This window comes from Podarcis bocagei (genome assembly GCF_964188305.1).
Source record: "Podarcis bocagei genome assembly, chromosome: 7".
Classification (NCBI taxonomy): domain Eukaryota; kingdom Metazoa; phylum Chordata; class Lepidosauria; order Squamata; family Lacertidae; genus Podarcis; species Podarcis bocagei.
In genome coordinates this window covers 9,490,603-9,513,077 of record NC_138132.1, presented here as the reverse complement: position 1 = coordinate 9,513,077, position 22,475 = coordinate 9,490,603, and the positions used below count along the sequence as shown (strand labels likewise).

The following is a 22,475-nucleotide window of genomic DNA, read 5'->3' as shown; positions in this document are numbered from 1 at the left end:
AAATTATTCAAGATTTCGTTTGCCAAAAAGCCAGAGGCTTTTTTGTTAGGCATAATATCAAATGACATTCCCAGAGATAAGAAAAATGTATTCCTTTACGCAACAGCAGTGGCCAGAATACTGATCGCAAAGAACTGGAAGGGGGAGAAAATACCATCATTACTAGAATGGCAAAGTAAACTCTGTGAGTTTGTGGAAATGACAAAGATGACGGCAACTATTAGAGGCCATTCAAATCAGAGAATAATTAAAGAGTGGGAGTGAAGGAATATATGGAAAAATATGGTTTCGGAACAGATAGTGTGTAAAACGTGCAGGGGTAAGCAAGGAAATAATAAAAGAATCAGCTGAACAATGATTAAATTATAACAACAGAACAAGACGGAAGAAGAAGAAGAAGGGGGGGAAAGAGATCACACATGGGTGAAGGGGAAGGGGGGGTATAGTGGAATTTGAAATATTGTTTATAATATAAAAGCTTTAATATAAAATTTCTAACTGTGTTATATTTGTATACAGCAAAGAGAAGTTTAGAGTAGTTAGGTATATTTTAATTTAGTTAATTATGTAATAGGTTTATGTTAGAAAATGAATGTGGATGTTGAATTTGATATTTGCAATTTTAGAAATAATTACCGTATTTTTTGCACCACAACACTCACTTTTTTCCTCCTAGAAAGGAAGGGGAAATGTCTGTGCGTGTTATGGAGTGAATGCCTGCGGGTGGGTGGGGGGGATCTGCTGCAGTCGTGAGCAGAGGATCCATGGTTCCCCTTCCTTCCCTCCTCCATGGTTACAAAGCATGGATCCACATGGATCCTCAGGATTTTTGCATTGGGCTACTCCAAACTCACTGTCAGATCACATGTCTGTGGCCACAGCATGAACCACAAAAATCATATATCCACTATTTCGTTTAGAATATTTTTTTCCTTGTTTTCCTCCTCTAAAAACTACGTGCGTGTTATGGTCTGGTGCGTGTTATAGAGCGAAAAATACGGTATTTTTTTTTAAAAAAAAGAGTGAGTATGTGCTTGCACCCAGCACACCAGAACGTGACAGTATATTACAGGTCAACAAACGGACAGTCCCTTATGCACTTACCTTTTCATTACTGCAGGTTTTATAGACCTGGTGTTCTTTGGCACAGTTTTCCTGCACTTAGAGGTTTCCCGTTTGTGACTTTAGCAGGCTTGCTGTGTTCACAAGCCCTGGCGCCAAGAGGCAGTTGTCCCTGGTGTGCCAAGGCCTGTTCCCCTGGGAGGAAAGACGCCGGTTTCCGCCGCACGCGGCCCTTTTTCACGTGGTGCAAGCACAGAGCCGCTCTCCGGTGGAGTTCCAGTGCATAGATGTGCCTCATGTGACAAGCACACACACACAAAATGCTGCTGGATTTCCCCCTCCTGCTGTGGCTTTCTACCGTCCGATCCTGGCCACCGGCCAAGGGGATAAATTTAAATTCTGCCTGGGTGGCAAAACTAAACAGTCGCGCAGGCCGGGAGACAAAACAGTGCGCTTGGCATCTCTGAAAAGGGCATCTGCCACTCCCCCTTGGCAATGGCTGGAGGCGGAGGAGAGAGAAAAATCTCCTCCCTGTAGTTAAAAACTTTTCCACCCCAGTTGCTGGGATGGGTTCAAAGGGTAAGGGAAGCCACAGGCTAGAAGCTAATGCAATTCTTCCTTCTCTGCCCCCTGTGCAAGGAGCTGGAGGAAGAGAGAGGGAAGATAAGGACCTAAGAAGTGGCCGGCTGGATCAGGCCAGAGGCCCACCTGAGCCAGCATCCTATTCCCAAAATGGCAGATCCTATGCATATGACAGGGACGCAAGTGGCGCTGTGGGTTAAACCACAGAGCCTAGGGCTTGCTGATCAGAAGGTCAGCGGTTCGAATCCCCGTGACGGGGTGAGCTCCCATTGCTCGGTCCCAGCTCCTGCCAACCTAGCAGTTCGAAAGCACGTCAAAGTATAAGTAGATAAATAGGTACCACTCTGGCGGGAAGGTAAACGGCGTTTCCGTGCGCTGCTCTGGTTCGCCAGAAGCGGCTTAGTCATGCTGGCCACATGACCCGGAAGCTGCACGCCAGCTACCTCGGCCAATAAAGCGAGATGAGCGTCGCAACCCCAGAGTCGGCCACGACTGGACCTAACGGTCAGGGATCCCTTTACCTTTACCAATGCATATGACAAAACCAGGACCTGGGGAAAACAGCAGTCCTCCTCCTAGAGGCAGGGGTCAGCAAACGTTTTCATCAGGGGGCCGGTCCACTGTCCCTCAGACCTTGTGGGGGGATGAACGAATTCCTATGCCCCAAAAATAACCCAGAGATGCATTTTAAATAAAAGGACACATTCTACTCATGTAAAAACACGCTGATTCCCGGACCGTCCGTGGGCCGGATTTAGAAGGCGATTGGGCCAGATTCGGCCCCCGGGCCTTAGTTTGCCTACCCATGCTCTAGCCATTCTCAGCAACTGACATTCAAAGACATTCCCTCCAACATTTCTCTGATGGAAATAGGGATGTCCTGCTCCATAACAATGTTATTATTTATACCTTGCCCATATGACTGTGCTGCCCCAGCCACTCTGGGTGGCTGCCAACACATATAAACATAATAAAACATTAAACATTTTTTAAAAAAACTTCCCTATACGGGGCTGCCTTCAGGTGTCTTCTAAAGGTTCTATAGTGACTTATCTCCTTGGTTCAGGGGTCACATAACTCCATCATTTCTCTGCTGAAAATAGGGACGTCCTAAGGAAAAGTGCGACATTCCAGGATCAAATCAGAAACCAGGATGGCTTCTGTAAATCCAGGACTGTGCCTGGGAAATAGGGACCCTTGGAGCGTCTGCAAAGACATAGTAAAGGTACAGGGACCCCTGACCATTAGGTCCAGTTGTGGACGACTCTGGGGTTGCGGTGCTCATCTCGCTTTATTGGCCGAGGGAGCCGGCGTACAGCTTCCGGGTCTTGTGGCCAGCATGACTAAGCCGCTTCTGGCGAACCAGAGCAGCGCACGGAAACGCCGTTTACCTTCCCACCGGAGTGGTACCTATTGATCTACTTGCACTGTTGTGCTTTCGAACTGCTAGGTTGGCAGGAGCAGGGACCGAGCAACGGGAGCTCACCCCATCACAGGGATTCGAACCACCGACCTTCTGATCGGCAAGTCCTAGGCTCTGTGGTTTAACCCACAGCGCCACCCGCATCCCTGGAAAATAGGGACCCTTGGAGCGTCTGCAAAGACATAGTACTTCTTGACAGAATGACATTCCTTCACGGCAGGGGGTTGGAATAGATGACCCTCAGATCCCTTCCAATTTTACAATTCTATGATTCCATCTAGTCAGGATAAAACCCCACCCAGATCTTCAACATGGGCGATCTGCTGGGTAAACATGGGCCACATCAGCAATCTACCCAACATTTGACATATTCCCCATTCTAGTTGGAACACAATATGTTTCATTAGTTTGTTTCAGGGTTTATTGCCAGCTTATCTTCAAGTTAATGAGGACTAGCTGCCTGGCTCCCAGCCCCTGAATGTAGGAACCAATAAGCATTTTCCAAGCTTTTATTTCGTTTGCCTTCACGACAGATCGGTCATATAGTCTCCGTTTTACAGCGAAGGGACAGAGGCCAACTTGTCACGTGCCACAAAATGAGTTGAAATGAAGCCAGGCCTATATTTAATATATTTGATTGAATTTCATTGTCTGGTTCAGATTATTTCCCCTTGCCCTTCGCATGGCATTTGTAACCTTGAGGTTCCAGACAATGAAAACCAAATTCCTGGAAGTTTGATAGAAAAACATCCTCAGAGAATCCATATCTGTGGAAGTCAGTCAGTTGAGGACACTGTTCATTCTAAGTTGTACTGTAAGTTATATGAAATTCCGAGGGCTAAATACTTAAAGAATACTCCCCACCCCCTGGGTCTATTGCCACCTTAGTGACATCAATAATGACCTGCTGTCTGGCTCAAATAAATTGGTTATGCTTGAGGAACTAGGGGGGAAGGCAACATATTTGTTGCTGTTGTTTAGTCGTGTCCAACTCTTTGTGACCCCCTGGACCAGAGCACGCCAGGCACTCCTGTCTTCCACTGCCTCCCGCAGTTTGGTCAGACTCATGTTTGTAGCTTCAAGAACACTGTCCAGCCATCTGGTCCTCTGTCGTCCCCTTCTCCTTGTGCCCTCCATCTTTCCCAACATCAGGCTCTTTTCCAGGGAGTCTTCTCTTCTCATGAGGTGGCCAAAGTATTGGAGTCTCAGCTTCACGATCTGTCCTTCCAAGTGAGCACTCAGGGCTGATTTCCTTAAGAATGGAGAGGTTTGATCTTCTTGCAGTCCATGGGACTCTCAAGAGTCTCCTCCAGCACCATAATTCAAAAGCATCAATTCTTCGGCGATCAGCCTTCTTTATGGTCCAGCTCTCACCTCCATACATCACTACTGGGAAAACCATGGCTTTAACCATACGGACCTTTGTTGGCAAGGTGATGTCTCTGCTTTTTAAGATACTGTCTAGGTTTGCCATCGCCTTTCTTCCAAGGAGCAGGCGTCTCTTAATTTCGTGACTGCTGTCACCATCTGCAGTGATCATGGAGCCCAAGAAAGTAAAATCTCTCACTGCCTCCATTTCTTCCCCTTCTATTTGGCAGGAGGTGATGAGCCCAGTGGCCATGATCTTCTTTTTTTGATGTTGCGCTTCAGACCATATTTTGCGCTCTCCTCTTTCACCCTCATTAAAAGGTTCTTTAATTCCTCCTCACTTTCTGCCATCAAGGTTGTGTCATCTGCATATCTGAGGTTGTTGATATTTCTTCCGGCAATCTTAATTCCGGCTTGGGATTCATCCAGCCCAGCCTTTCGCATGATGAATTCTGCATATAAGTTAAATAAGCAGGGGGACAATATACAGCCTTGTCGTACTCCTTTCCCAATTTTGAACCAATCAGTTGTTCCATATCCAGTTCTAACTGTAGCTTCTTGTCCCACATAGAGACAAGGCCACTTATTTGCCTTGCCCCTGTTCACATCAAGTAGAATTTGCTTTTGAGAAAACATGGGCAGGTTGCCTACAGCCACAACACAGACATTTGCTCATTTTAAGAAAACCACAATAATAAATTAGGCTGCAAACCGATGTCCTATGTGGAAGTGAACTCCACCAGACTCAATTTGGCTTAATTCTGAGCTGACACAAAGACACAGACATCCTCTGAGGAAGTGGCTTGTGCCTCCGTATGCTCTAAATAAAGAGGAACACAAAATGCCTATGTAAGAAACTCTTCTCAGCATAAGAATTACGGTAAATGTGTGCATCCAATGTTAATTCAGAAAAAAAGGCGCAGGGTGTTTAGGAAATACTGAATCAAGCTCTGCGTCAGCCCATGTGATTTGGCCTCACCCTGCGTTGCTAAGTGCCCATTTAGTGCCCTAATGTGAAGAAGGAGCTGACTTTTCCCTTTCTTCTCCTGGCAGGGCTTGCAGAAAATCCATCTCCGACCAAATCAACAGGAGGCTGAATCCCACAAGAGGATTTTTCTCAATTAACCCCTACCCATCCACCCCCCGGCTGGTTACAGTGGTACTTTGGGTTAAGTGCTTGATTCGTTCCGGAGGTCCGTTCTTAACCTGAAACGGTTCTTAACCTGAAGCACCACTTTAGCTAATGGGGCCTCCTGCTGCCGCCGCGGCACGATTTCTGTTCTCATCCTGAGGTAAAGTTCTTAACCCAAGGTATTGCTTCCGGGTTAGCGGAGTCTGTAACCTGAAGCGTATGTAACCTGAAGCGTATGTAACCCAAGGTACCACTGTACATCAACCAGAAGGCCCCACAGTCATAGAGTTGGAAGGAACATCTTGTTCCTGCAATATAGGAACACGCAGCTGTCCCGAACCTGCAACCTTGGCGTTATATCTGCACCACACTCTAAGCCACAGGTCGGCAACCTAAGGCCCATGGGCTGGAAGCGGCCCCTGAGGGTTGCTTAACTGGCCCATGAGCTGCCCCCAAACCGAGCCGCCCGCTTGGCGAGTCCTTGCACGCTGCGCTAAATTGGTGCAGCGCGGTGCAGGGACTCTCTTCTGTGGCTCTGGAAATTGCTTCTGCGCATGCCCAGACACTAAAAAGTGACGTGGGTGGCGCTGTCGGTTAAACCACAGAGCCTAGGACTTGCCGATCAGAAGGTCGGCGGTTCGAATCCCCACGATGGGGTGAGCTCCCATTGCTTGGTCCCTGCTCCTGCCAACCTAGCACTTCGAAAGCACATCAAAGTGCAAGTAGATAAATAGGTACCGCTCTGGCAGGAAGGTAAAGGGCGTTTCCGTGCGCTGCTCTGGTTCGCCAGAAGCGGCTCAGTCATGCTGGCCACATGACCTGGAAGCCAGTGGCGTAGCGTGGGGGGTGCAGGGGGGGCCGGCTGCACCGGGCGCAACATCTGGGGGTTAGGGTTAGGGGGCGCAAATCCACGGGTTAGGGGGCGCAAATCCATAGGTTAGGGGGCGCAAATTACTTGCCTTGCCCCGGGTGCTGACAACCCACGCTACGCCACTGCTGGAAGCTGTATGCCGGCTCCCTCGGCCAATAAAGCGAGATGAGCGCTGGACCTAATAGTCAGGGGTCCCTTTACCTTTATGCCCAGACACTGGAGATTTTTCAGTGTCTGGGCATGCACAGAAGCAATTTCTGGCGCCACGAACATGTGCAGACGTGATTTCCGGTGTCACGCTGTGCCGGCCTGGCCCACAGAGGATCTCCATGGGAGTGATCCGGCCCATGTCCGGCAAGCCTTGCTGACCCCTGCTCTAAGCAGCTGAGCCATCCAGGCTTATCGATACCTGGAAGGATTTCCCAGAGGAGGCCAATGTCTTTCTACCAGGTCAGACTGAGCCATAAGTGGCAGTACAGCGGACATCTGGTTTTGCACTCCTGTGGTGCTTAGCACCTGCCAAACTGTTAAAAATACGAAAGGCTGAGTTTGCAGCTCTCCATCTTGCAACAGCTGTGATCCCCACCCACCCCCACCCCCGCCTCATGAAATTTCACGAACTAGCTTTGCAATACCTGGGCAAAGCACAACTGGCAACAAGGTCTGGGATAATCAGAAGGCGGCGGTTCTTTTTGGGAGTCCCTTCTGGCAGGAAGAACACCAAGACAAAATAATAGGCAAGGGATGGTTTTGTGCCATCAGTCACAGAGAAACTCCTACTGAAAAAAGCTCCTGCCCTAACATTGCATCCTTGCAGTCATTAATATGTGACTCTCCTTTATTATTTACATTCACGAGGCTGCAATGCTGCGCACATGTTGTCCCACTGAGCTGAGCGGAACTTACCTCTGAGTAGACATGCATGAGATGGAGTCCACCTTTCACCATCCCAGCCCTCTATGCAACTCTTAAGCAACACAATTCAAATGCCAAATCAGGTGAAACTGCAGCAGCACAAACTTTAGATCAATAAGGGAGCTGTTTCTAGAGGAAGGACTGTGAGAGGAGGGAGACTTTGTGCTGGCCATCAGGCAATGGCTTTTTCCACCTGCCTCCTACTAGGAGCCTTCAGGAAGGAATTGCTGCCACAGGAATTATGTATATAAGTCTTTTAATGAGCTGAATTGAGTGGAAGATTATGAGTCATGAGGTGGGTAGGTGAATCCAACAGTGCTAAGTTTATTTTTTGGTTGCTGGTGTTGTTTTAGAGATTTTGAAGACTGTAATACTTTGTGAATCCCGTAATATGCCTTTTGTAATTGGGCTGTTCTGCTTATTTTCTGAATTGTTCTGCTAACAGTGCATTATAGACTGTAATTGTTTTACTGGCGATTTGTTAATTATTCTATACGATTTGTGTCAGGCTCACAATGTTCCATTACGTTATTGGTATTTATTGTGAATGAAAACCAGCAAAGAAATAAAATCAATCAAATCAATAAATGGATTATATTTCACTCTTGCCTTTTGACGTTATAATCTCCAAGGCACCTTGCAGCACATCATTTCAAACTGGGCTGTATACTGCCCTCCATCTGAAGACCACAGGGCGGCTCACTACCTAAAAACACAAAATGAAAGCACAAAATACATAATGAAGCAAAACCAAAACAAACCAACAGCCTCCCTAACCCACAGACACATTTAAAAGGCCATAGAACACTAATCCGCCCAAGGCCTGGTTGAAGAGAAAGGTTTTTGCCTGGCACCTAAAGATGTGTAATGAAACTACACTTGATCTTAGCCAAAAGGCCGAGAAGCGATCAAAAGGCCGAGAAGCGATCCCAAAAACAGAAAAAGAAAAAACAGATATAAAAAACTACAGGCCAATTTCTTTGCTTAACAACGACTATAAGATCTTTGCGGACATCATGGCCAGTAGACTTAAGAAGCTCCTAATGAAGTATTTACATAAAGACCAAGTGGGTTTTCTCCCAAACAGACACCAGAAAGAAAATGTCCGCCACATACTAAATATCATTGAATACCTAGATATGAGAATAGATGTCCCGGCTGCACTAATCTTTATAGACGCCGAAAAGGCCTTCGATAACGTTTCATGGGAATTTTTATTACAATGCTTGGAAAAGGCAGGTATTGAAGGTCCATATTTGAAAGGCATCAGGGCAATATACTCAGAACAACAGGCCAGGATGATTATAAATGATAATCTGACGAAACCATTTAAGATTAAGAAGGGTACTAGGCAGGGCTGCCCTCTGTCCCCCCTGTTATTTATAATGGTTCTAGAAGTTATTGCAAATAGAATAAGGGAGGCAGCGAATGTGAGGGGGATAAAAATTGGAAACAAAGAATTTAAGCTTAAAGCCTATGCTGATGACCTGGTGCTGTCGGTGGAGAACCCAGTGGATAGTGCAAGCAGAGTGGTTGAACTTTTGGAAGACTTTGGTAGACTGTCCGGCTTTAGATTAAATAGGAAGAAAACAAAAGTCCTAACAAAGAACATGACCGAACAGGAGAAAATTCATTTGGAAGAAAAGATTGGCATTAAAGTAGTGAATAAAGTGAAATATCTGGGAATTTGGCTCTCACCTAAAAACATAAACCTGGTTGAGGACAATTATTGTAAGGTGTGGCAGGACATTAAGAAGGATCTAGATACTTGGCATAGATTGAAACTTTCATGGACAGGGAGAATGGCAGCTATTAAGATGTGCATCCTCCCGAAATTACTATTCCTCTTCCAAAATATCCCGATTATTAAAGGTACCTCCATCTTTAAGAACTGGCAGAGAACCCTGACCAAATTTATTTGGCAGGGAAGAGGGCCAGGGTAAAGTTGAAATATTTAACAGACTCGAGAGAAAGGTGTGGATTTGCGGTCCCAAATATTAGATTATACTATGATGCAGCCTGTATCTGCTGGATAAAGGAGTGGGCCACCCTTAGAAACTCAGACCTCCTAGATTTGGAGGGTTTTAATATAAGATTCGGGTGGCATGCCTACCTGTGGCAAGATAAGGGGGAGGTCCACAAAGGATTTTCTAATCATATTATCAGAGGCCCATTGTTGGAAGTGTGGAAGAGGTATAAAAAACTGATTGAGAAAGGTACCCCATGGTGGCTTTCCCCAACCAATATTATTAAAATAAAAAAAATAAATATGGCAGATGAAAAATGTACGTATGAGGATATTTTAGAAAAGACAGAAATAGGATGGAGGGTGAAGCCTTATGAGGTACTGAAAGATAAAATAAAAGACTGGTTCCACTTTCACCAGATTCACGCCTTATGGGGCGAGCATAAGAGACTGGGCATGAAGGAAAAAAAATCATGGTTTCAGGTGGAAATCTTGGAAAGTAATAGTAAACCCCTATCAAAAATGTATAAAAAATTATTGGAATGGGACACTAAGGAAGATCGGGTGAAAGGGGTTATGGTAAAATGGGAGAAAGACATTGGTCACAACATAGACTACAGTAAATGGCAAACGCTTTGGACGACAGGTGTAAAATTTTCAGCTTGCGTAGCTCTGCGGGAAAATCTAGAGAAAATGGTCTACCGTTGGTACTTGACCCCAGCAAAGCTAGGAAAAATGTACAAAACAGCCGATAACACCTGTTGGAGATGTAAAGATAAGGTCGGGACCTTCTTTCACATTTGGTGGACCTGTGATGTAATAAAAGGATTTTGGACGCAAATTCATGACGAACTGAAAAAAATCTTGAAATATAATATCCCCAAAATCCCCGAGCTGTTTCTTTTAGGGCTGATTGGTAAAGAAATAAAGAAAACAGACCAAACTTTTTTTCAATATGCTATGGCTGCGGCGAGGATTCAAATAGCACAAAAATGGAAAACTTCTGACTTACCTGTTATAGGAGAGTGGCAATTGAGGCTATACCAATACATTGAGTTAGCGAGACTAACACAAAAAATAAGACAACACAACTCGAGCAAACTTAAAAACGAATGGAATAAATTTTTAACTTATTTTGAAAACACCCAGGGATTAAATAATTTATCAGTAGACGATAGCTGAAATCATCGGTGTTTATTTGTAATACTAAAACTGCAGTAACAATATAAGAATTGGCAACTCCAAGACCGAGCTGGACGGAAGCTCTGTCAATAGCACTTGTATTCTTAGTATTTTTGTTTTTCTTCTTTTCTTCTTTTGTTTTTCTTTTCTATTTTTACTTTTTTACTCTTTTCTTCATTTTCCGCTTTTAACTGATGATACTCTTTTCTGGCATGTTTGTATTTGTAATATTTGTAATATATTGTAATCTGTGTATTTCTTTCATAATAATAATAAAAAAAAAAGATGTGTAATGAAGGCGCCAGGCGAGCCTCCTTGGGGAGAGCATTCCACAAGTAGGGGGCCACCACAGAAAAGGCCCTGTTCTCGTGTTGCCACCTTTCAGACCTCTCGAGGAGGGGGTTCACACAGAGAAAGGCCTCATAAGATGGTCTCAAGGTCCGGGTTGCTTCATAGAGGGAAAGGCAGTCTGCCCTCTACCTCAGCCAGCAAAATGGCCTTGGGCCGGCCCTGCCTCAAGAGGACACCAACCGCGAAAGAAAAGATCCAAACATTTTGTATGCCTGGCGTCCCTACAAGCCAGAAGCCCCAACGGGCTGGCCATTCTTCTTGCCCCATAGCTGGGCCAGCCTGATAGCCTGGGATAGCAAAGGGCCGTGCAGTGAACCCTGCTTGGGGGCAGGCATGACTGCATATTAGTATCATTATTTATTGCATTTATGAGGTGCTTTTTTTGGAAAGGCGAACTCAAAGCAACTTACAGAAATGTTCAGAGCAAGTACAAAAACCAGAGTAAGAACGAGCCAATGCTGTTGTGACAGGATTCATGTTATAGGCCGTTGTTGTTTGTTGTTGTTGTTGCTGTTATTGTTATAAGTTGAGACTGTTTTGCCCCAGTCAGCAATCCAGCCGCTGATTTCTGCACCATCTTCAAAGGCTGCCCCATGTATAATGCTCTACAGTAATCTAACCCAGAGGTTGTCGGAGAATAGACAACAGAAGTTAGGCCAGGGGTCTGCAACCTTTAAGACAGAAAGAGCCACTTGGACCCATTTCCAAAGAAAAAAAAACTGGGAGCCGCAAAACTCGTCATTATAAAAATAACTTTTTTGTCACTTTTTTAAAATTATTTCTTTGTTTGACCCCTCAGAATTACTCCTCCTCATAGAAATAAACGTTAAATCCACAAGTTACCTTTTTGTGTGTGTGTGTTCTTCACTCCCCTTCAAAACAGTGACCAGCGTACATGCCCCCTTTCAATGCAGTGACCAGCGTACATGCCCCTTACAATGTAGCGGGCGGGCGGGCAGGAAGGTGACGTCGGGACGGTGCGTGACTAACGCACGCACGCACCGCCCCCATGCGACGTCACAGCCAGTACAGCGCCCGCCACAGTGGGGAGTGTCGGGGCGCACAATGCGCCTCCTCCCCTTGCTAGTATCCGCCCTGGAGCCGCGGCAAAGGTATAAAAGAGCCACATGCGGCTCCGGAGCCGTGGGTTGCAGACCCCTGAGTTAGCCTAATGCAACTTGCCAGAGGCTCTGGACCTCTAGTCAACAACAGAATTAATAAGGAGGCATCGCTTCTGACCTGGCAGGCTGGAATGAAATGGAAGGACAGTTTCTGACAGTGGTTCTTCTGCTTGGGGAGCAGGATACTTCAGCGGCCAGCTTCAAGCATGATGCGCATAATGCTAAACACAATGTCTGGACCTGTCTGGCCCAGCAAGGGTAGGAAAGGGTACGGAATGCATTGATTGCTACGCACCTTTTGCAAGTACCCTACACATCACTGTTCCAGGAAGAGTTTTCCATAAAATTCCCAGCAACGCTTTTCTGCACATGGCAGGTTTACCTGGCACAGGGCATGATAAGACACATGCCCAGCCCTGTGTGGGAATTCCAAACCTCCACATGATGCCAGTGAGAGGCACGCAAGGCCTCTCCCTCTCTCTCTTTAGAATAATGTTTACTGAGACTTTTCAACCTAAAATACAATAAAGCCAAACCAATCTAAAGATCATTTGGAGAGAAGCGAGAATAAGCACAAGAAGAAAAACTGAAGAGGTAGAAAAAGAATAAGGAAAAGCAAACCCGAAGTCCTCTAGTATCGTAATTATATCTTAATCCTTTTTCCACACACAGAAGGGAGATAGGGGACTTCGAAAAGCAAAGCATAAATATGGATAAACAGAAAGAAAGCAAGAATAAGATCATAAGAAAAGCAAGAGAAGAGAAATAAGAGGCACGCAAGGCTTCTGAGAGGATTTATAGGCCTCAAAACAAACACGTGTTGCTTGGCTGCCGTTTATTTTGAAAAGGGGCAGGTGATGGAGCCCCCCAACACCACCTTAGGCCATGGGGTTCATAGCCCTCTGCCCTTGGTAATGTTGGGGGTGATGTTGAAAGGGACATCGGTATTCAGACCAGGAATGTAAAAATCAGGCAGCAAAGTTTCTTAAAGAAAAAGTTTTTATTTGGATTTTTGTCCGACAAAAAGCAAATAGGGTGCATTCAGGAAAATGAAGAATGCCCGCCCCCCCTTTGGGGCAGTCAACTTATATATCTTTCTGCAAAGCACAGTTCAGCCCCTTGGCATCCCTTTAGCCAATGATTGACAATTTCCTATGGTCATTGATGCATATTCATTAAAGCTCAACCAATGAATAAATTTGGTGTGTCCTTTCGGTTCCAAGTTGCCTATTCCACTAGGTGGCGCTACTGGCTTATAATCTACTTAACCTCTGTACTAGTTCCAGGAAGTGCCCCTGAACCCCCCACTTCCAAGAAATGTCCTTGTGGTTTAGCAACTTCACACCTAAGCGTTATCTCTGGAGCCTGGCGGTCAGCAAACATCCTGCTACTTGCCTTTGTCAGGGGTCGTTTCTCAGAAATGGCTTAACCTCAACTAGCAAACTTCCTGCAGGGGCAAGCTAGCGGCACCCACAAGCTTGCATGCTTGCTGCCTCTGCAAAAGGTGGCAAAGTGACAAACATGAGAAAGAGAAATAGTCTTTAGCTTTCTAAAATGGCTTTGTGCTTTTAGCTTTTAGATGGCCCTATAATATGGCTTCAGAGGTTCTTAGCCTGGCTCTCTATTGGTCATCCTGACCTTCACCCCTGCATTCCCCCCTTTCCATCACGAAAATGCTGACCGGTCACGGTTCTCCATTTTCGCTTGATGGACCTATAGGTGCAACATCATAGAGAGCCAGGATATAGGTACGTGTTGCTGCATTAACTGAGCGGCTTACCATTTGGAGTAATATGGTAACGAAGAGAAGTAAAATCACAAGCAAAATCTCTTTTAACCATGACCAACCTGGGAGCTAAGAACTAATTCAACTACATACACTGGGGAGACCTGCACCATCTAGACTAATTTTGTGGTACAAATCAGCCTGTAACACTCAGACCTGTTCAGGCTCTTAGCTACAGCTGTTGTCATATTCAGGAAGGTGTTTTCCTTCCACCCTGTGGCCATTTGAGAGGTGAGAACCATCAGGAGGCAGGGTATGATCCACATCCTGATTCGAGGAATGTTCGGTGGCCCAGAACGAAGAACTGTACCACCAACACAGAAATACCACAAAAAGGGTAATACCACAAGCCAAAGGGATGGTGGCCCACGAAGGCCAGGTCATGTGGGCCTCTAACTCCTGGCCCTACTGAGGCGTGAACAGCGTCTACACACAAAACATTCCCACTCTACACAGGGAAAAGTGGCCGCCTGGCACTGATACACTGTTAGGCCTCGGGAGCTATAGGGATGGCAATAGACTCTGTAAAGTTCAAAGGCTGGTCCTACTGGGTAGCGGTCACCTACGTGGTCTCTGACCAGGGCCTATGGAGGCTGAAGCCTGGGGTGGCAACCCTTATGCAGCCACAAGAATACCCTACCACATTCAAGGGTATTATGTGTGGAGTTACCAGGCCAGGTATTCTTCTGGGATTATGGGAGGCTCGAGCCACCACGACAACCACAGGTGGGGCTGCAGGATTTACTGGCACTTGTTCAGCAATTTCAATGTGCACCTGGTTCAGGCTCCCTCCCCTGCAATATTTGCATTAAGATTCAGGACCTGGTCTACCAGATGGGGTTGGTACAGTGCTCTACCCCCCGATTGACAGTTGGTTACCCCCCCACAACAGCAAGAGCGGTCCAGAACTCGGTAGATTTCGACCGTCTCTGCAACTTCCCGTAGGAGCAGTACCCATGTGCGCTGGACAGTGGTGTGGAAGAGAAGCCACAGTGGGGTAGTGGGATGTTTCAATACGGCAACCTCATCAAAGCCCTGTTCCCAATAACCAATGAGCACGCCATTTCTTACCACTGGCAAGACGAACCAGTCATAGCAGAGGTCCGCAGGCCAATAGGGTTGGTATGGCTCAGTGGGGTCAGGACAATAGGACATAGAGCAAAAAGGGCAGTAGGACATAGAGCAAATCAATACAGAACATAATAGAGAAAAGGGGAAAGTCCTTGTGAAAGTCCTTGTGATGATCAGTCGCAGGATCACGTTGCCCGTGGCCCAACGCGTTTCCGGTAGCGTCAGACACAAGGTGATGATCAGACGCGTGTGATGCACCCAGGGAATCACGTCGGCTACTCTCACCGCAGTTGGGATGGAGAGGAGGACGGTATACGGGCCTCGCCACTTAGGGATGAGGGGGTTGCGCTTCCACGCTGTCACCCGGCTGGAACTGGTGGACCGGCTCAGCGAGACTGCACGGTGTAGGCTCGAGGTAGTACCTGGAAAGGGAAGCAAACACACACGGGGACAGGAATTGCACTTGTTCCTGAGTGATGTGATCTCCCACCCGCCCCAAACTGGCGGGGATGTCTCAGACGAAAGGGGTGGCCTGCCATACAAAAGTTCAAAGGGTGATAGTCTCAGTCTCTTGGTTGGAGTGCTCCGAATCTGAAACAAGGCAATGGGCAGGACATCTATCCAGTGTAGTCCCGTCTCCTGGGTCAGCTTGGCCAAGTGGGTCTTCAAGGTGCGATTCATACGCTCAGGTTTCCCCAAACTCTGGGGTCTGTAGGCTGCGTGTAGCCTTCAGTTTATCTGCAGCGCCTTGCACACTTCTTGCACAACTTTATCAATGAAGGCAGGGCCATTGTCACTGCCAATACTTCTGGGGAGGCCAAATCGGGGTATGAGTTCATGTAACAGTTTCTTGGACACTTCACAAGGTATCTCTGTTCTAGTGGGGTATGCCTCTGTCAGGGTGCAGACAAACACAAGCAGGTATTTGATACCCCTAACTGGAGGCAATTCAGTGAAGTCCACAATCAGGCTTTCCATAGGGGTAAAGCCCACGTGTTGTACACCCGGTGGGGGGAGGTGGCCTTGTCTGGGGGTGTTCTTGGCGCACAGGACACACCTCTGGGATATAGCAGCAACTAGTTGAGAAAGGTTAGTGATATAGAAAAGTCTCCCAAGGTGTGCTCTGGCAGCTGGACCCCCTAGATGAGTGGACTCGTGGTAATTCTTCACAATCACGGTAGCCAGATGTTGGGGCACAAAAACACGGTTTTCTGGTAGACGGAACCATCCCTCCTGGAGTGTTGCTCCTTCCTGGCGTGCCCACTGTTGCTCCTCCGGTGTGTAGCGTGGTTCCACATCGTCTGGAGTGAGTTGTGGGATGAGGGCTGCGTTGAGTGCTGGTGGAGGTTTCAAAGCTGCTTCACGAGCTGCGTTGTCTGCCTTCCGGTTGCCCCTAGTGACCATGTCCCGGCCTCTCCCATGGGCTTTGCAGTGCATCACGGCAATCTCTTCGGGACCCCATACTGCTTCCAGTAACGTCTCAACTTCTGGACATTAGCCTTGCATCCTGCTGCCAATTGCAGGCCAATGCCTTTTGCTGTTGGACTTCGCCTCAAAACACAAACAACTCTTGGAGACTTTGGCTTTCTTAGAGCTCTTGGAACGGCTTGCCTGCCTTGCACCCCCACTTCTGGGTGCTCTGCTGCCTGAGGAACAACTTATTGAAGCGTAGAAACAGCTTCCCAAAACAGCCTCAGCCCCCTCTGGGCTCGGTACTTTTTCTGGGCATCCTCTAGCCCCCTCTGGGCTTTCTGGGCGTCCCACAGCCCCTTCTGGTCTGGCTGCCACTGTGGCCTGACATGCTGTCTTCAGTGGCTGCCACGCTACCCAGGACTTCCTCCCTTGGAGTATTGCCAACAGCCAAGAATCAACGCTGGCCCTTAAAATGACTAGGACCCTTTGGTCTCTCTAGAACATCAGGCACGTCTGCTTCACAAACTTCCACTGCGCCTGTAGACTCCTCAATGGGTTGGGCAAAGCCTGTTTCAGTCTGTGTACCCCTTATATTCCATAAGGGTGAGAACCGAATGGGGCACATTCACATGCATCTCCTGGCCAAACATGAACTTGTCTGCTTCTTCCACTAGTGTGGCGGTGGCAGTGACAGCGCGCAGACAGGGTGGCCAGCCTTTCACTGTGGAATCTAATTGCTTGATAGTCTCAAAGGCTTCTTGTTGGGCCGGTCCCCACTCAAAGGGGTCTCTTTCTCTTCCTCTGGTAACTTCATTTAGAGGTTTTGCTAAAATACTGAAGCCTTAGATCAGGATTCTGCAAAAGCCTGCTGCTCCACAACTTTAAGCTTGTCTTTTAGGGATATCACAATCTCTGCCTTTTTTGCAGTGACCTTTTGACAATTTCTAGATGGTCAGTATGTTCAGCAAGTTGTCTGGATAAATTAGCTAAATCTTCATCCCTTTTTTTTTTTGCATTTTGTAAAGTGAGCTGGTTGTGTGAATCTTTCACTGATTTCAGCTCATTCACAAAACTTTGTTCTTTGTTTTTCTTTTAATTTTAGTAACTTGTTCAATTTCTCCTTTACAGAGATATGTTCATCGACCTGGGATTTAAGATGGTCTGTTTCCTCCTTACATTCTATTTCTGTTTCTTGCAATTTTTTAGCTGATTTACTTATTTGTTCTTTAAGCAATTTAATTTGTGACTCACACTCCATGAGTTTGTTGTTTTAAGTAACATCACAAGTATTGATTGTAGAATGAAGATCTTTAACTGTTTGGCTAGTCTCTTTGTTTTGCCTAACAAATTCTTCATTCTCTTTTGTTTTACTAACGTTTTCAATTTTTTTTTTCCTCAGCCAGTTCTGATTTTATTGCACTTAACTGTTCAGAAAGTTCTGAAAGCTTTCTGCCTCCACTGTTCACACCTTTGGTTTGTAGATCTTTCAGTAACTGGACTTCCCTTTCAGCCTTAGACAACACTATTTCCCTGTCTTGCATTTCATCCTCTTTGCACTTGATCTGACATTTCAGAATATTAATCTGCTCAGAATACACATTTGTATTTGAAATAATAGCAGAAATTTCTTTGTCTTTCTCAGCTAAAACCTCTCTGAGGTTGTCAAATTCTCTTCCATACCTCTGGAGGTCTTGAATTAGTTGAGACCTCTCTTCTAAATGACTTGTGTTTAATCTATTAAGTCCTTCATTTGTCTGTTCAAGATCCTGTTACATTAATTCTATAGCAGCATCCTGTTTCATGCTCTTTTCTTTTATTTTCCTCTGTTAATGCAGTAATAACTGCTTACTGTTCTGTACACTCTTCTCCATAAACACTGCACTTCTTCTGGACATCTTCCCTCTCCAAAACCTGACATGAGGGAGTGACTTTGCAATGTTCAGTCCTGCATTTCTTCAACCGGGGGGGGGGGGTGATTGTCATCTACCACCTTCAGCCAGTTGTCTATATAGGGAATCTGGTCAGGATGTCCCCCCTGGTCTATGCTGATTTTGGTCCTTCCTTGAAGTTGTTTAACATACATTGAAGGGGAATTACTGGACCTTTCAAGGCTTTCAAGTCTCCCCCCTCCCATTTTCAGTATGGCCCTGTACAGCGTCCCCACACCAAACACTCACACATTCATTTCGCAACTTTTCTCACCCAGATGCGGTCGCCCGACTGGGAAATGGAGTACTTGTTGCTACGACCCCAGGGGAATGCCCCGGGGTAACACACATACATGCACAAAATGCCTCTCTCGTTGGACGCTTGCACGACACACTAACCACCCTGTGCCCCCCCTTTTTCTCCTTCCTAATACCAAAGCGTGGGTGGTTGTCAGCAGTCAACCCTTCTACTTAATGCCACTATCCACGCTGGAGATGTGATCAGTATCTCCCTTCTCCTTAATTAAAAGGAGGATTTTCTATCCCCTCAGGGCTTGTTGCCATGTACTCACCCCAGCCGGCTCTTTTCTGCCCTGTCCTCCCAACCTCGGCTCTTCAAATCCGTTGTCCTCTGTCCCAGGATACAGCAAGAGGGTCAAGTTGCCTTCTGCCCCCCTCCGAAGAAAAGGTTCGGTGTGCACTTGGAAGCCAGGAGGTCTGTTGACCCTCCACTGCCTCTGCCCAGAGGGCAAGGGAGCTGCCTCCTGGTCTCTGAGGACACTTAAAGTCCTTCTGATCCGAGTCACGGCACCAGAAATGAAAGGGACATCGGTATTCAGACCAGGAATGTAAAAATCAGGCAGCAAAGTTTCTTAAAGAAAAAGTTTTTATTTGGATTTTTGTCCGACAAAAAGCAAATAGGGTGCATTCAGGAAAATGAAGAATGCCCGCCCCCCCTTTGGGGCAGTCAACTTATATATCTTTCTGCAAAGCACAGTTCAGCCCCTTGGCATCCCTTTAGCCAATGATTGACAATTTCCTATGGTCATTGATGCATATTCATTAAAGCTCAACCAATGAATAAATTTGGTGTGTCCTTTCGGTTCCAAGTTGCCTATTCCACTAGGTGGCGCTACTGGCTTATAATCTACTTAACCTCTGTACTAGTTCCAGGAAGTGCCCCTGAACCCCCCACTTCCAAGAAATGTCCTTGTGGTTTAGCAACTTCACACCTAAGCGTTATCTCTGGAGCCTGGCGGTCAGCAAACATCCTGCTACTTGCCTTTGTCAGGGGTCGTTTCTCAGAAATGGCTTAACCTCAACTAGCAAACTTCCTGCAGGGGCAAGCTAGCGGCACCCACAAGCTTGCATGCTTGCTGCCTCTGCAAAAGGTGGCAAAGTGACAAACATGAGAAAGAGAAATAGTCTTTAGCTTTCTAAAATGGCTTTGTGCTTTTAGCTTTTAGATGGCCCTATAATATGGCTTCAGAGGTTCTTAGCCTGGCTCTCTATTGGTCATCCTGACCTTCACCCCTGCAATGTGAGGGGTTTGGGGTTCGTGCAGCCCACACCGTCAAATGAGTACCATGGAGCTTCAGGGGTAGCTAATGTCCCCAGTGCAGCGTTGCATCTTTGAGAGAAGATGCTGAACCAACAAAAGGTAACCCATAACTATCCCGGTCTTCTCCCACAAGCCACCTCTCTCAGGACGCAAAAGTTGTGGGCAACGCACTCAAGCTGCGGAGGAAAACTTCACAACTTTATAGCATTTCCCTCCTGCTAAGGAAAACTCCTCCATGGTTTAACTTATGCACACCCACAATATTAAAAAAAAAACAAACCCTCAGAGGTTCGCAGGTCACCTAAATCTTCCCACATTTGTGGGGAGTCTCTAGGCATGCGATCGCAGATTCACAGAAATAGCAGCATTGGAAGGCACCCGCACGGTCATCTAGTCCAACCCCCGGCAAGGATGTATCTTTCTCTATTTTTGTCCCTTTTTTTGCTTTCCTCTTGTTTTCCCATCCGTCACGACTGCAATTTAATTTCACACTTTAAAAAAAAAAAAGCCAACCCACTTTCCACCTCTAATCCTGCTTTTCCAACTCAATAATTCAATATTGTAAATCGCATGAGGAAGACAAACGCCGGAGCCACGGGCTGAATTACAGCACTTGCAGATTTTTTTAGCTAATGCATTTTATCCTAGAGATCTCCTATTGCCCCATCGTTTATTTCCACCTGTCGTAAAAGGCACCAGGAAGTAAAAGCAACACACCGAGCAAACTCTCCCCCCTCCAGCCCCCCTCCCCCAAACAAAGCACATTGGTAACAACAACCCCCCCAAAAAAAGAACAACTCTCAAAAGCTCTGCCTTTCCTTCACCTGTGTCCTCTCATATAAAAGTTGTTTTGATACGATACGATACGATAATCTTTATTGTCATTGTCCCATACAGAACAACGAAATTGGGAAAAATCTACATCAGACATTCAAAAATCAACAAGCCTGCTATCCCAGCTATCCCAGCCTGGTTAGCCCCCTAAAAACTCTGATACCCCATAATTAAATACAATATACTCCCATAGAGACTACCTTACACTGCATTTAAAACCAAAATCACATTTGGATAGAAACTGTTTCTCAGGCTGCTAGTCCTAGTCTTTATAACCCTGTACCTTCTTCCAGAAGGCAAAAGCTGAAAGAGATCGTTTCCGGGGTGCACACAATCCTGCGCTATCTCTGCTGCTTTCTTATGGCACCTGGAAGCATAGATTTGATCCGAGGTGGGAAGAGTGCACCCAGTTTCAGCCATGCTACCGTCCTGCCACCCAGGCTGAGCGTCTTTGCTCAGGAGAAGAAACGTGCATTTCTCTGCTGGATGGTACTTGCTTCCTAGCAAGTAGACACAGGACTGCTCTGCAAAAATGCTAGGCATGCTTGCTTGGGAGCCAGTCCCACTGTGTTCAGCTTGCTCCCAGGTAAACGCACATGCAGGATTTCACAGAAGAGGCACCATTGCCCAGAACAGACCCAGGTCTCACCTGAAGGCCTCGTGAGAATGGGGAGGCTCCTATTGTCCTTCTCTCCTCTTCTCTGCTTGAAGTTAGACTGTCTTCATCTCTCTCTTCCTCCGCTCTCTCCCTCCTCTGCTATTGCTCCAGGCGTTATGGGTGTCTCTCTCATCGCACACATACACTAGAGACACACATCCTGACACCCGAAGCAGAAGCGAAACCTCCCACTTTTTTTTTTTTTTATTTCTGCAAAACCATTCACAGACACAAGCCGCCTCTCTTGGGGAGACGAAAGAAAGGTGAAGCAGAGAGCAAAAAAACAAGGCTCTTTCCAGAGCAGAAAACCACTGGAAGGAAGGCAAAAGGGTGGGGCATTTCATTTTCTGGTTGTTGTTTTTTTAAAGTGTCTTAATATTTCATCTTCATCTCCCATCAAATATTCATGCTGCCGGCAGGGCTGTGGGAGGGAATCATTTGCTTAAGGACTCGCTTGGCAGCTCAGAAAAGCAAATTTGGAGGGAAAGGTTGAGGCAGGTGGACCCAGAGCTTTTTTCCAGGGGGTACGCACACCCCTAAACATTTTGTGAATCTTAAGTTTGGTCTCATTGAAGGGCAGTATTTCAATATGAGTAGGGAAAATGAGAGTACAGTGGTACCTCGGGTTAAGTACTTAGCGGAATCTATAACCTGAAGCGTATGTAACCCGAGGTACCGCTAACCCAGAAATAGTGCTTCAGGTTAAGAACTTTGCTTCAGGATGAGAACAGAAACTGTGCTCCGGCGGCGCAGCAGCAGCAGGAGGCCCCATTAGCTAAAGTGGTGCTTCAGGTTAAGAACAGTTTCAGGTTAAGAATGGACCTCCGGAACGAATTAAGTTCTTAACTCGAAGTACCACTGTACCCCAAAACATTTAGCCTGGCTTCAGCTGGGGAGGGCGGGATATAAATAAAAAATTATTATTATTATTATTATTATTATTATTATTATTATTATTATTATTATTATTATTATTATTGGAAAGCACTGGGTGGGCCCACCCGAGGAATGAAGTCAGGAGATAAGACCAGGCATCTTAGGCAACTAAGGGACTTTCAGAAAACACACATCAGGATGTGACCTGGGGCATCCACAACCAGTTTCGGAAAACACACAGGGCAGGTATTCCCTCCTCTCTCGGCCACCTAGCACACCTTGAAACGGTTGCATAACTGGCTGATAGTTCAACTGGTGTAGCACCACATCGCCTCTCTGCGGTAGCAATTCTCAGGATTTCAGGCTTGGAGGTGC

General features: G+C 46.4%; 1 protein-coding gene across 4 annotated transcripts in view; it reads right to left on the bottom strand.

Annotated features, from left to right (window-relative positions):
- The window catches only part of B3GNT8 (UDP-GlcNAc:betaGal beta-1,3-N-acetylglucosaminyltransferase 8), a 30,856-nt gene extending 9,473 nt beyond the window's left edge, over positions 1-21,383 (bottom strand). The window contains exons 1-3 of one of the 4 annotated variants that reach the window (XR_014009772.1): positions 21,216-21,383; positions 7,963-8,059; positions 4,728-4,887 (exon numbers count right to left, since the gene is read on the bottom strand). Coding sequence is in view for 1 of the 4 variants with exons in the window: in XM_081200496.1 (XP_081056622.1) it covers positions 1,105-1,112 (8 nt within the window). In the remaining 3 variants the exon portion in view is untranslated. Of the gene's footprint in view, positions 1-1,104; positions 1,946-4,727; positions 4,888-7,962; positions 8,060-21,215 lie in introns of those variants that run through there. The other 3 variants (XM_081200497.1, XM_081200498.1, XM_081200496.1) reach the window with 3 other exon arrangements.
- Between the last annotated feature and the right edge of the window lie 1,092 nt (positions 21,384-22,475).